The following is a 15,168-nucleotide window of genomic DNA, read 5'->3' as shown; positions in this document are numbered from 1 at the left end:
GAATGTTCTTATTTACATGAGATATTATGACATCTTCATGTTGAATGGCAACCCATCATAACTCGGCTGTGAAAGCTGTTTGTTGTCGACCCAAATGCAAAGCATGGGAAGCAAAATGAGCATTTAATGCTAATCCATAATACAGGAACTTACTAAAGGATAACCTGAATGTAACCAAACTAAGAACAGAAGACTCAAAGAACAGAGCTAGTAATTAAACCACAAAAAATTATAACCCTACACACACCCTACACCTATACAGAAGCCCAGCCCAAGGAAAACCTAAAATAATGAACATCAAATAATAAGTAAAATGCAAACAGACCACTGGAAAGGAAATAATAAATAACACCATATACACTAAATAAATCATAGTGCTAAATTTCAGAGGGAACAAAATTTGAACATAAATCACAAAACCACTAACAATGAAGAACTAATCGAAAAATTGAAAACAAGGCTCCAAATCCCAGGGACCACGACACAACCGTGTAGCAATGTGCTAACATGACCCATTTTTCCCGAGATGATCAGGAGTTGAGCAACCACACTTGGCACATAGATACATCTTAGGCCCCTGAAGGTTCCTTTTTATACCAAATATTATTGTCATCATGTTGCCTAGCAACCACCTATCAATAGACTAAAGCGACCCATTTTAGCAGTTATGCTCCGATATCACCTTATAAAAGCATTTTATTATTTCAATTTTACAACAACACAAATTTATACTGGCAAAAGTTGAATTATGCGTAATATCTTAAGATGCCGTCATGTTAGCTGGCAACCAAGTGCGTTTTTACTTTTGTCTATGTGTAGTTATACCAGAAACACAGAGACGCCAAACAATACTGTAGCATGGGCATGCACTAGTAATAGTAGTGAGCTCCAAAAAATATCTGCACCATGGCCAAAACAGATGCTACGCTAGCTCACCCAGAGCTTCTATTCACCGATGAAGAAAGTGAGTTGCAAGGGGCTCGTGAAAGAAATAAGCAGATGTTGTTTTAGAGCCACATTTTGAAAATACAGTATTAATATGCTGTCTTTCTGAGAGCTTTAGTCAGGATGAGACCACGGCAGACTACACTTCGTTGTAATACAAAAGCATCAAGTTGATATGTTGCAATCCGATTTATACAAAAGAAAGAATATTTCCCACAATTTTATTCCCATCTGCAAAAAAGCAAATACTTAAAAAAAATAGAACATCACAATGTGGCTTCTGTTGCCTTGTAATTTTCTGGTGCCATTTAAAAAAAGTGCATCTGATTGTGCCATTTTAAATCTTTCTCTGGCATTAAATAATTTATTCTTAGCAATTGCAGCCTAGAAATGGTAGGGTTGCAATCTGAGGCATTAACATGGCAAATTACAACTCATATACACAAATAAATGCACAAAAGCTCTTTGAAGGGCTGATTAACATAGAAACATTAAATAAAAAAGTAACAGAATTTAGACAACTTCAGCTATATTTTTACTTTGTAAGTATGTGTGCAAGTGAGTGGGTGAAGATGAGTTTTGATGTTCAAAGGACAAATAGTAGGCCAAGGTTTAGTACCTCATGTTGTTTTGTTGTCAGTGGAAGTAACCAGGTGGTCGTCACTGCTTGTTGTTCCCAAATCGTTCTCAGCAGGGATTCAAAAGAAAAGCCAGGTGCGCAAAAACATGTTAGAAAAGAGTTAATTTTTCAAATTAGACTGCTGCACCACTGTACTTTGCACCATCACAGTAACGTGACACTTCACTATGGCATCAGCTTAATTGGTAAGATGTCAAGAGTTGGTGCAAGCAAACATCTATATGAAGCTGTGAATAATGGTACATAAATAGTGGGATTACTATGACAATTCTGTGAATTTGATGGTTCTGTAGCATTTACTCACTACAGACACACGAGTCGCCTTTTATTTGAAACTCATCTCTCATTCAGGAAGTCAATTATAGATCATACTCTAGGTGGGTTGTGGAAAAAGGCGAACACTAGAGGTGAACAATAACTTGAACATGAGCAGTTGAAAATTAGACCCTTTTGAAATAAGCAAATTTTATCTCACTCTTTCAACAGCAGAACTCGAGGCTATTGTGACTATAAATCTCCAAAGGGTGCAGATAGAAAACATCACTTTATGCCTCGTCTCAGAAATCAGCCTGAGCTCCAAATGCAATCAAAGCCTCTCTGACAGACCGCTCAATTGGAACAAATCTCACAAGGCTGGCAGAAATCACAGGCATTGTGCTTGATTATGCCATCTGATTGGATTAAAGAGAATACCTATCTATGCAGGCTGATTGATAGCTCCTTTGCCTCAGATCAAGGAGTGTGGAGTCTGCTCTGGCCTGTTCTGATTATAGAAGTCCTCAAAGTGAGATCTGTGCTGCTTTGCAAAATAATTATGCTCCTGCTGTGAATAATAGATTTACTTTAAAGGTAAATAATAAGAACCGTAAAAAAATATTTTGCAACCTCTGCTTGCACAAAATGAGCAAATTAGTCAGTGAATTAAAAAAAAGTAGTTACCCAGGCCCTTAATTGCATCTTTGCTCAGTTCGGATCAGTCATGCTAAAACGACAGCTGGATGTAGCCATGCTTTCTTGTTTCTTCAAAACGAGCATCTTGAAGAACATCATTAACTCTGTGATGCTGACTTTAGAGCTCATGCCACTGACGGTAATTTGTAAAGACTGTGGCTGTATGTTAAGGGACATCTCGCGAATTTGTGACTGATTAGAAGTCTCCCAATGGCAAGGAGGAATCACAGTAGGGCTGAAGCCAGTCCCAGCTGTCTCCCAGCTGTGGGCAAGAGTCACGGTACACTCTGGATAGGTTTCTGTGCTTTTGCAGGGGTAAACCAGACCATTCACCCTCAGATTCACACCTATGGCCTATTTAAAGTCACCAGTTAACCTTGGGCAGTGTTGGTCAAGTTACTTTGAAAAAGTAATAAATTACTTCTTCAAAAAAGTAACTGAGTTAGTAACTGAGTTACAAGATTCTAAAAGTAATTAATTACTTGAAAAGTAACTATGGTGTTACTTTAAAAAAAAATGTTTAACCCTCTGGGGTCCAGGGTATAATTGGCCATTTTAACCACTTTTGATGTTTCCTCTACATTTCACCTTTAAAAACTATTTACTTTGCCTTATTTGGTATCATTGTTTTCAGCACAACCTCACGTGTCTGAATTTACAGTTATGTTTTTATTTTGACATACTGTATTAACACAATTGATCTAAAATCAGACAAAAAACATAAAATCCAATTAGAAAAAAGTTATTTTTTACTGTAACAACCACAAACATGTTTAATGAATCATATTTCATAACTTTAAATGCAAATATAAATTGTCAATTTTAAAATTATATGCACAAGTTTTGCAAACAACAAAGTTATGTGCAGCCATTTACCTTTTACCCCTTTTTTAAATAACCATTTCAAACTATTTACAGAACAATCAGCTGTTCTGCATTCAATAAGATGTCACACAAATTATTTGTGCCACTCCAAATATTTCTGTCCACTATAAAGGAGAACATCACAGTCTGATACCTGCAGGTCTGACAGCAGCAGGTGTATCACTCCTGTTTCTACCTGGAGACAGCAGTCGCCTCATTGTTCGGACACACAACACAAAACTATCCACAACACTAACTACACAACACAACACATTAACTACACACTCCAAACACACTAAACATCACAAATCTCTCACATCTCAAAACTCGCTCTCTCTCTCTTTTTCTGCTGTCTCTCTCTCTGTCTCTCGCTGTCAGTCCTAAAACTTCCCCCTCTTCCTAAACAACCAAATGTCATGTTGCCATATCATTTTTTGATTGGTTGACATGGTGCATTTTTCCACCAACACGAAAGGGCGGGGTTTTGTTTTGTTTTTTGGTTTTTTTTGCTCATAAGCAGAGAGTGCTTGCTAGCGCTGTCCTTAGACAGTAAACATGACGAAACTATTGAGGAAAAACAGGCGTATATATTGTTTATCATGACTCTGGTTTTACGTGGCCTATCAACACAATTAAAAACTGGTATATATCAACTTGTTGCTTTGTCATCTTAAAGTGGTCATGTGATTGGCTTACCACGACTACTTTATTCTTCCTCAGTCAAACAGCAGCACTCATGCGATTGTTTTGCCCCAGGTGTTGTGCCAAAAAGTGATCATCTACCAGAAAGTGATTGCCGTCCGCGGGAGCTCACGCAGCTGCTTAAAGCTGTAGCACCCAGATTACTTACAGCTACTTCCGTGCAACTGATGCGGTAAGCTGAAGACAGCTTCAACCGTCTGTTTGTTGAAAAATAGTAACGTGACCGCACGGCATTTTCTTGTTAGTAACAGTAACGGCGTTGTAACGATAGGAATAGTAATTAGTTAGATTACTCATTACTGAAAAAAGTAACGCCATTAGTAACGCCGTTTCTTGTAACACCGTTATTCCCATCACTGACATTGGGTGCATGTGCGGGAAGAAATCGGAGAAGCCTGGCAGAAATGGGAAGAACATACAAACGTCACAGTGGGGACATTTTGGTGATTCGTCTGACAGCAACCTGTGTGGTGATTGCATGGACTACATAATGCTTATCGCAATCGTTTTGCTTTAAATCAGGTCACTTATTGATCTCCAGGTGAACTTACTTGATACAAGGAAGGGTAATAAGGAAACATCAAATATCTGCTTTTGTTGCACTGGGATCATTTAAGGGTTTGGGTTTGTTTTTTTTGGTTGACTGTTTGCATGTTGACAACCAGTTTGATTGCCTGATTTTTTTTGTGTCTTATCCTCTTGAATAAGAAATTATTGAGAGATATGATATTGATTGGCAAAACTACACAGTCAAGATCAAAGTTGTGTTAAACTAATGTATAACTCTTTGAAAACTATAAATTTATTAAACAGCAAAATGCATTTCATTTTTCATCTTGGAGAAAATACAGCAATTTTCAAAATAGTCAATATGCTGGGTAAGATTTTTATAATTCAATTCCAATTTATTTTCACTAGTCAGATGACCCCCGATGTGAGCAGGCACTTTGGCGACTGCCTTTGACAGGTAGCAACATTCAGCAGAACCAGGTTCAGGGAGGGGAAGTCATCTTAATCAGTCGGGGATGATTGGGGGGAGAAAAGGCACACTGTGGAAGAGAGCCAAAGATGAGTAATAACCAATGATTAAATGCAAAGTGATGTATAAACACAAAATACCTGCTCGGCTAAACTCAAGTCTACTTTCGGTTGTTTCAGTTTTGGTCATTTTCCATTACAACTGAGTATCACATACGCGGTTTGGAGTCATTACAGCAACGCAACAGAAAGTCTCGTGACGTCATTTGTATGCAACACAAGTGCATCACAACAAGGGAGGATGTCGAGGCGATTGTATACCCGCTGCTCAGTCCATGGACCACAATGTTGGGCTTCATAAATTGAGATTTTGATTTTCAAGGAGTCACTCTCATGAGCCATCAAGTGATGCCACTGGCTGGCCAATTGGTGGCATACAGTCTGGTGATGTTACACTTTCAGACTGACTCAGATGGCTTGGGACCCTGGCCGAGTAGGTAGTAAAAAAGTACACGGGACAGGTTACAACCACCTTCTGAAAACTCTAAAACTGAGTCGAGCTGAGGGGAGTAGGAACAGGCTGGAAAAGGGCTAATACAGAGTGAAAAGAGGTGAGTGAAGAAGAAACACTCAGTGGATCATGGAAGGCAGCCTAAGAGAAAGTGAATGTATTGAACTATAAAATTAAGAAAGGTTATGCATGCTTATTATGAAAACTATATACAGTTTTTATACAATTTATAAATAAATATAACATTTGTGGTGCAGGTGCATCTACGAGAGAGAATAAAGGGAGCTTTCACTGTTACCTTAGACTCTTAACAAAAGCAGGCTCAGCTGTGATCGCATCATGTTGGGTATTTATGGGTGTGTACATGATTCTAGTTCTCATTTTGCCTTCCACTTTAATGCCACCTCTTAATAAGAAGAAAGAATGTCTGGAGAAAATCACACCCTAAACAGACTCTCACTGAAAAAGAATTATGATCATTGACTGTCTCTGCAGTAAAAAAACAACAACAAAAAAATCTCTGTACAGTATATTGGCAAGTTATTTCAGTCCCCGGTGAGCAGAACTTACGTTGAGATGCGTGGGCTGATAAAGCCAACCTCACGTCGGCAGGGCCAATATTTTCAGGTTGAAACAACCCACTTATAGTTTCTGCCAGATGTCCTCTCTTTGCTTTCAACTATCAGGGGCATTCCATTATTACTGTGTATATAGATTGAAGGCAGCAGACTCATATGGCCATAATACGCTCTGCCAGTTGATTTCATTTACCCACAGTGTGCCGCACAGATCAGAGACCCACTGCCAAATGAATCTATCAGAGTGGGATTGGATTTTTTTATTTTTTTTATTTTTTTTTTAGCAATTTCCCATTAGAAGGACAGAAAAGAGAACTTTAAAAAATCTGTTAGAGTCCCACCACATGGCTTTTAAGTGCTTGGCAGGGTTTAGAAAGTGACATGGGAAAATGACTAAATTACTGTTTTCACCACTAAATAAATTTCTAAATGGAGATATCTTGCTGACCAACTCCTGCAATTAGGATATAGTAGTCACATGTCATTTTTTATACTTATTAAACCCTTTTCAAGAACTGCTTCTTCTTTTTCAGTAACCTAACTTATTTTCTCTAATGCTTAGCTAGTTGTATTCTTATTGTCAGTGTCAGGGCAGAAGAAAGTTTTTACTTGAAAAGTAACTTTCACACTTTCCTCGGGTGCATTAGGTTCATAATAATAGTCACGGCCAAGAGAGATGAAAACTGACCTTAAAACCACAAATGCGCTGCTTTATTCAACATTATGATGTCTCCCATCAACAAACTACAGCTAATCTTTGCCTAATTCGATACAGCGACAAATGAATAATTGTTCCTAAGCCAGGAATGAGAAATATGCATAATAAATGTGTACCTACTGCAAATAAAACAATCAGGCGGCAGGGTAGCATTATTTTTAATTGATGAAAGACCGTAAACGGCGCTGACAACCAATTCATTTAACCCACACTATAAACAGAACATACAACAACACCGGCACGGGGAGGGAAAGGAAACAAACATTCATTACATTTGTCAGGGCCTTAAAATACATAAACACCATCTGGTGAAGTGACTTAGAAATTTTATGAATTTAGATGTGACACCATCTATCCTAACCACTAACACATCCTTACATAGTAATGCACTGTCACATACTAATGTGTGGTATTGTTACCACTTTGTTCAGTTTGAGTTCCTATCCATTTTCAAATTGGAGCCAGCCAGCTATAACTAATTTGATTAAGGTCAATAGCAACACAATAATTGACGTCATGTGATATTAGAGCGCCTCAGTGGAATTATAGTGCTCAGTATCATTGAAAACAGCAGTCAGGAGCCCAACATGGCTTCTTAATGCGAGAGTATATTGTCTTTTAGAGGTATTACTGCATTTTATAGTGACCACAAGGAGATGAAGGTTGTAAAGCAGGGCCAGGAGGTAATCAGGTTGCCACAATATCTGAAAAGTATCACCAGCAAACACAGTTTTGCAACCTTTCATATTGCAGCTCCTAAAATAAATGCACGAATTATGTCAATAAATCCTGTATTTCTATTACTGAATTAGTGGTTTTTGTCTAACAGTATTGGACCGAAGCACCTGGGTTTTTTAATCCAGAATCTATAGCCGTGCTATAACGTACAGTACATGGACATAGGTATGTGAAACGAGATGTCAAGAGAGGGGCAGAGCTAACTGAATGGCCTGTCAATCACTCGTTTTTAGCCATAGAGCGTATCCTGAATCATCATGCTTTGTAAAACTTGGAATGACCATAATTTACAAAGTAAACTTACTTTTTTTTTTTTTTTTTTTTTTTCATTACAACCAATACTTTATTGTGAATGTATGAACCAATTAACTGTTAACAATGCCGAAACAAATGGTCATGTCTGTCTATGTGCCTGAAGCTCAATAGGCTGCCGCAGCTGGTGTGAATTAGCCATTGGGAGCACAAGGCAGACTTTAATATCTCCCAGGGATTTTTCTGTCTGGTTGCATTTTTGTTGCATCATGTCTCCGAATTACCTCGCCATAAAAAAAACCTTCATTAACCATTATAAAACCAATAAAGACTGAAGAGATGTTTAAAACCTATCCTTTTTTTTTTTTTTTTTTTTTTGTTAAACTTACTTAGAGAAGATTCATGGATGAAGTGAAGGAGGGTTAGTGTGACGGAAGAGGGTAATGGAGAATGGAGGATAAGCCACTGCAGCGAGACTAAACTTAAATGGTAAATGAACTGGTTTTTACCTAAATATTGATCCCATAAACTCATGAGAAGCCTTTACTGAGGACAGATCAGACTGGCATTTACCAGAGACTAAAGGACAGGAAGTTGTGGTTCAAATTACAAACAAAGCCCCCAGTTGCCATTTCAAACAAAAAGCAGGTTTAAGGCATTCGAACATTAGCCTCACTTTTCAGACCTGCAAACTACTTACTGTCTGCGTAGCCCATATCATGCTAGAATTCAATAATACTACAATAATACATAGAGAGAAAAAAAACTAACAATCATATGACCCCCTATGAGCAAGCACTTTGGTGACAGTGGGAAGGAAAAACTCCCTTTTAACAGGAAGGAAACCTCCGGCAGAACCAGGCTCAGGGAGGGGCGGGGCCATCTGCTGCGACCGGTTGGGGTGAGAGAAGGAAGACAGAATAAAGACATGCTGTGGAAGAGAGACAGAGATCAATAACAAGTGTGATTCAATGCAGAGAGGTCTGTTAGCACATAGTGAGTGAGAAAGGTTTATCCCTAAAAACATTTATTGTAATGCACTTTCACTACTGGGTTAAATTTGTGTCTGTTCCAAGAAGAAGAAAAAACAAGTGACCAGAAACTTAAAAAAATAAATAATAAAGATCACTATAATACGATTGCACCTCAAACTGACTTTGAAAAGAATTTCCTCCTGGATTTTCCGTTGTTCTCCAGCATTCAACTGTTATTACAGAGCAAAATCTTTTGTTGAAAAGAAAGAGATACAAGTTTCTCTATCAGCAGCGCTCCACGGGGGACGGAAAAGTCTGGGAAATATAGGAAATCACAAACTAAAGCCAGAGTAGAGAAGCCAGGTCAGTGGATCCAACAAAAAAGTAATCTAACAGCCAGCGGGGACACCCAGCAGCATGTTGGCATTTTTCTGTACTGCAGGGTTCCCCCTAATGCATTTCTACCAATATAATTATGATTGGCACGCAGTTATCTCTGCATGTTGAGCTGGATTTCGTGTCACAGTAAGTCACCAAAGGGCTTGTGGGAATCATGACAACTAGTCATGAAGCCATGTCCTCACCATGTCTCTGAATGTCAGCGAGGACAATGCCGATGTCTCAGTTGACCTGAAGCTAGAGATGGTGAAAGAGGGCTGCTGGAAAGAGAGGCTGTTCAAAAATGTACAGGCAATCACTCTGCAGCAGACATACTGAATGGTCCCACATGGTTACCACCCACAGTGTAATGAGGTCAGGTTGGCAGGTAGGCAGGTCAGGCTGCCTTTCTGTTGACTGAGGCTTGCAGCGACACAGGCTTCATTTTACATTTGGATGCCAGTGAACACCAGTGCATAAATCTCTTCTCCGGTGGCAGAGATGTTTTGAAAAGAGGCTATTATCATCTTTTGATCTAACCCTTCATAAGATGTGCTCTGATCTGCTGCTGTTGCTATTACACTGGAATGTATAAAATCAAAATAGTCGAGCCAGTCATTTCCCTATTTCCTCCTACTATACAAATACTTTTCCCCCCGTGCTCTCTCATAGACTCATGAAGTGTCACCAGTCAATTAAAAAAATGGAATCATATTCTACAACTCCTTGTTTCTTTCTGTTTTAGGAAAATATAAGGCAGATAATAGTACAGCAGACCTGCCTCCACCTTCTGGTCCTCATAAACATTTTTTTAAAGAAATGAAAAGTCAGCGTAGTGTGACATTTGATTTGGTTTTATTGTTAAGAAACTGTTCATAACAGGTGTAGTCACCACCATAAATACAGAAACCTTAAATAGAAAATTACTCCCTGCTTCTGGGGGCTGCAGCCATGTAGAACATTTACCAAATAGACTGCTGCGAGAGAGACGCTGTAAGGCTGAGATATGCCATTTAAAAGATCCTAAGGACAAATCTGTCCTCCCTGTTGGCTTTAAAAGAGACAAACTAGGAGACACTTGAGTCAAATGTGTTGCTGGATGGAAGAATGCAACAGTCAGCTGTTAGGAGACATGCATCTTCACTCACTATCATAGTAAATATGTAGGTTCATTTATGCTGTCTTTCTTCTCCGTGTCAGAGCCTGGATTTGGATTTTGAATTTCTTCACCAACAGTCAGCAAAAATGCTTCTGCGACACTTACCAGAGTCTAAAAAGGTGTTCCAGAAGCCACCGGAGATGATCAGAGTACGAGGCATCAGGCATTTAAACCTGAGTCTTTACCAACAACAGACTGATTCTGGAAAAAGTTTGAATCAGCTTATGTCCTCTGCTTCTCAGTCGCCTGTTTTTGCTAAATAAAATAAACTCACTGGTCCCTGAAAATAACCATGTCTTAAGATTGCCAACATTTTCCACTACCAGAGATTTTTGCAGCTGTCTACCTGTATGACATTTTACCTAAAATGAGCATTTTTCAGACCTTCTTCATGCCTATTTTGAGATGCCAGCATTTCCAGAGAGATTTGCACTGCATTTTTATTAAAAAAAAACAAAAAAAAAACACCCTGCAATAATACTTACACACACTAAGCTATTTAAACTTTTACCTATCTCCATGTGAATGTGACTCAAACACCATAAATATCAGAGCATGTAATGTGTAAGTTTACAGGGTTTTTTGCCCCTACAACACTATACATAATGTGATAAGCATGATATTTGTTCACTGCTCTGGCGAGACGAACAGACGCTGTTGCTGATAATGCAGACACTCCTGACTGAGCCGTAAATACAGACGCAATGTGGTGACTGCAATTCAAAAAAGATTTTCAAATTCATTTTTGAGCACAGCCACCACTTTTAAAACAAATTTGATCAAATGTGACTGCTGATCGTGTACTTGTCTCTTTCCATTATCCAGATAGGAGCTTGGCCTTGTTAGCCTGAAAAAACTGCCAAGTAGCACGACTTGCTTCGTGAAAGACTTTTCTAAGGTCTGCTAATACTTGTCAACAATCCTTTTGGAACTCAGACAACATCAAAATAACTATTGTGCAACTGTAAATACCACTGCCCAAACACTCACAATTAGTGAAATAGGATCCTGCTTGTCATATTTACGCCAGGGTATTGTTTTATACCTCCTAATTCCTGTGGAAAGCAGTGTCATTCTGTCAACATATAACAGTGTAAACCTAATTGTCACTTCAGAACTAATACAGCATCCTTTTGGTATGACAGGATTCTGTAATCAGGATCAAGCAAGTTTATTGTGTGGGGATTTTACGCTTTCGTTTGTTTGTTTGCGGCACAAAATGAGATAGCTGGGTAATGCACGTCCACATTTAACAGTCTACCTTACTAATCTGGCTCAAAGAATTTCTCTATATACAGCATCCAATTGCAAAAAAGCACTATTTTGGTCACTTCTGTGGCTCATACTAAGGGCTGTAACTTCACCAAATATGCATTGTCAGTCTAATCCCTGGCCCAGGGCGTTATTTAGCACTGACATGTCTCAACTACTCAAGGAGAACGGATCCTTTGAGACTTCAGTAACTCTAAGACGGACTCACCTTGTGAAATTGCTCCCTGTATCATAGCTTCTGGCAGCAGAGGTGAGGTGTGGCATTGGTCTATTGTTCCCTGCACATTAGCACCGAGCACAAATCTCTAACTTGCAATAACATCTATCTGTATCAACGCCTTACAGGCCCTGTCACATGTCCCTGCAGAGAGAAAAGACCAAAGAATTGGAAGTGACACACGGGAACAAAACTGTCCTGCTTCAGAATAATCGGCTTTTCATAGTCAAGGAGGGCCTAAACTTTATTGTAGGGTTACTTCCACCACACGAGCACTTCATATGCGGATCATTCGCAGAGCGGATACAGAGTAGAACTTATCTTTTGATTGGCTACACCTGCGATGGACCTCTATAGTCGAAGTGAGACACAGAATGCACATAATTTCATTGATTATTATAAACGGCCAGTGTCTCAGGATGCTCTCTACAAATGGTCCACATGTAGTATGTTAGACATAGAGAAGATGTTAGGGGTACGTTCTGAAATCAAAACCCAAAAATAATATATGAGTAAGACTACAAATCTTCTCAAATGTAACACACTGAACCTTTTAAAACACACTGCAGTTTACATAGTTAAAGACATGTAACTGGTAGTTTAAATGAGAGTGAACTGTTTGTTTTCGTCTCACCAATTATACAGTGGGGTGTAGCAGTCTGCTGTGTGCACTGAAGCTACACCAGCTTTGGCTGTGATTTGTCTCTGTTTTACACATTGGTCTAATGTAAAAGCAACCTAATCAAAGCAGCCAGCGTTGCTAAATGCACTGAGTTGATGGATCTCAAATGGCTTAAGTCATTGAAATATTATAAATCTCCAGCTATCAACTAAACTTAATAAGCCATGTGAAATGTCTGTATTTACTTAACCAAGAGCTACGCATAATATACACTGTAAATATAATTTTCCTGTGAAATTCTATTAGTTACCATGATGCCACCACATTTTTCGAAGTTGGATAATGCAGATAATGTTCAAATTTGATAACGTTTTTTCCTCTCGAGCTACAGTGCTGCTGAACAAAATGGTGAAGTAGTCATGCTTGATAGCAAACGCTGCACAGCAGGGCAGGTGTAACATCTATTGAGACAGCGCTTGTCAGTTTATCTAACAGCATCTGAAATCCTCTGACGGCAGACTCAAGGATGTGCAGCAGCTGATAATTTATATAGCGTTTTCCACAAAAAGAAGAAAAAAACTGCAAGCTGACACTCATCAGTCCAAGTTTTACACAGTCCCGGTCAAGATCATTTTAGCTGGATTTACTAGTAGTGGAGCTAAAATGTAAGGTCGCCACTCTCACGAATACCAACTACAGGAAAGTGCATTTAAATTTAAAACCTGGTGTTGAAAAAGCCTAAAGTGATAAGAGTTGGCTGGTGATAATTTGGCTGCTGTATCTCATTCAATGCAGAGTTATTTCAGCAATGAATTCTGTTACTTTGTTTCTGCTTTACTTAACTATTTGCCATATGAAACATTGCCTTCATAAAGTGCTGGTGAAATGTTTTCCAAGTCACAAACTGATACATCAAGACGGCTGCACAATTATTTCCCCTCGATAGTCTTTCATTTCTGCACACCAAAGCTGCCAACAGCACACGATAATAGTCTCTTCCATATCTCCTCGAGCAGTAGCCACACTCCCCTCTGAGTCGAACGTCCAGTGTGTGCAGTGCAAAGTGTATTTTTGTGTGTGAATGCAAGCCCGTGTTTATCTCTGCACTGCCTTTGGTTCCCTTTGATTTCCCTTAAGTCTTATGTCTTTTGTCATGTTCTGGTCTTCTGAATGCTTGCTTATGGGTGTCATTTGTTTTCTCCCCCTGCCCTGCTCCCTCCCTGCCTCCCCCACCCCAATTCTTCTTTATTTGCATGCTGTTCCTCCTGTTCCACACCTCCCTCCACAACTGCCATGTCCTCTCCTTGTGTGCTCAGACACTGCGCCCAGCACTGAACCTGCAGCTCATGGTTGGTATCTCTACTTTCCTCCTTATGTCTCTCTTGCTCTCTCTTTTTTTTTTTAACTTGTATATTTGTCTTTGCAGCATGCCTGCTTTTACTGTTACACAACAGACATTATTGTGCCAGGCTGCCCAGCCTGGAAATGTCAGCTTTGTGCTGTGTGTCAGGTTTATGTTGGCCATACTGAAGCAGGTACCAGTCAGGCTGCATTTTACTTTAATTGCAGTTATGCTGTCAAATATATATAAAAACCCTTCTAATTCTTCTTACTTCAGCTGCACTTGCAAAATGGTTTCACCAACTAACCAATTACAGTGTTTCCCTGAAGGTGCCACAGAGGAATATCACCCACACTGAGGCCAGGGCTGATTATATCTGCAACATTAGATGATGCTGTGTGTTGGGGCAAAAATAGACCTAATTTAGTTGTTTTCATTTACTTGAATGAAGATGATACACATCATTTTCCAATTTCACCTAATTTGCAGCCTTTTTTCATAATTTCGTGCCTCCAGTTTCATAATTTGTGGGACCAAATTCATGAAGGCGTTATCACGAGCTTTCTGTTAAGCATGTGTTCGTTTTGCAGAAATTTGAATCGCACTTCACAGACTTCTAATGACCATCTTAGAGGGCTGAAGAACAAAAAAAAGAGCAGCAGGCCTCTGCTGACCTGTTTATGGTAATTAATTTTGTTGAATAATTTTATGATGGTTTCAGTCAAACTGAAAATGAGTCAATAAGACAAACAGCTGTTAAAATGTTGTCAAACCAACATTTCTTTTCTGTTTTCAACAGCATATTTGTATGAAACACATACAGTACTGTGCAAAAGTCTTGACTCACTGCTTATTTCTTTACACAAGCATGAAAGTCAATATTTGGTATGACCACCAGGAATAGTTTTCCAGTCTTCTTTGTTTGGGATCATTGTCCGGCAGAAAAAAGACGTGGCTCCCGCTGAGACACTTTCCAGATGGTGTGTATCAGTGTATCAAAATCTGACGGTACTTTTATGCATTCACAATTCCATCCGTTTTGACAAGATCTCCTCCACCAGACTATGACAGAGCCTCCAGCGTGTTTCCCAGATGGCTGTAGACACTCACAGCCATCTCTAACCTCTCTCCTGACCACTTCCATATGTAATGTCAGTTTGAACCAGAAATTTCCAATTTGGGTTCATCACTCCAATGCCACTGATTTTCACTCCATGTCTTCTGTAAACTGGCATCCCTCAGCCTTTTCTGCCTGTTTTTTTTTTCCTAAGAATGGCTTCTTGACAGGCTCCCTTCCACTGAGACATTTTCTGATGGCTTCAGTGAA

General features: G+C 39.2%; 1 protein-coding gene across 7 annotated transcripts in view; it reads left to right on the top strand.

The window, feature by feature from the left end:
• cadm1a (cell adhesion molecule 1a) overlaps nucleotides 1-15,168 on the top strand; it is a 473,893-nt gene that overhangs the window by 416,576 nt on the left and 42,149 nt on the right. For 5 of the 7 annotated variants that reach the window (XM_082549412.1, XM_082549414.1, XM_082549415.1 and 2 more), the window contains one exon: nucleotides 13,816-13,848. The exons of the other annotated variants lie outside the window; for them this stretch is intronic. In XM_082549412.1, the coding sequence (XP_082405538.1) occupies nucleotides 13,816-13,848 (33 nt within the window). The remainder of the gene's footprint in view (nucleotides 1-13,815; nucleotides 13,849-15,168) is intronic. 7 annotated transcript variants of the gene reach the window in all.

This window comes from Aulonocara stuartgranti (genome assembly GCF_965226115.1).
Source record: "Aulonocara stuartgranti genome assembly, chromosome: 10".
Classification (NCBI taxonomy): domain Eukaryota; kingdom Metazoa; phylum Chordata; class Actinopteri; order Cichliformes; family Cichlidae; genus Aulonocara; species Aulonocara stuartgranti.
The sequence above is the reverse complement of the archived record's forward strand: the minus strand, read 5'-3'. Positions and strand labels throughout refer to the sequence as shown.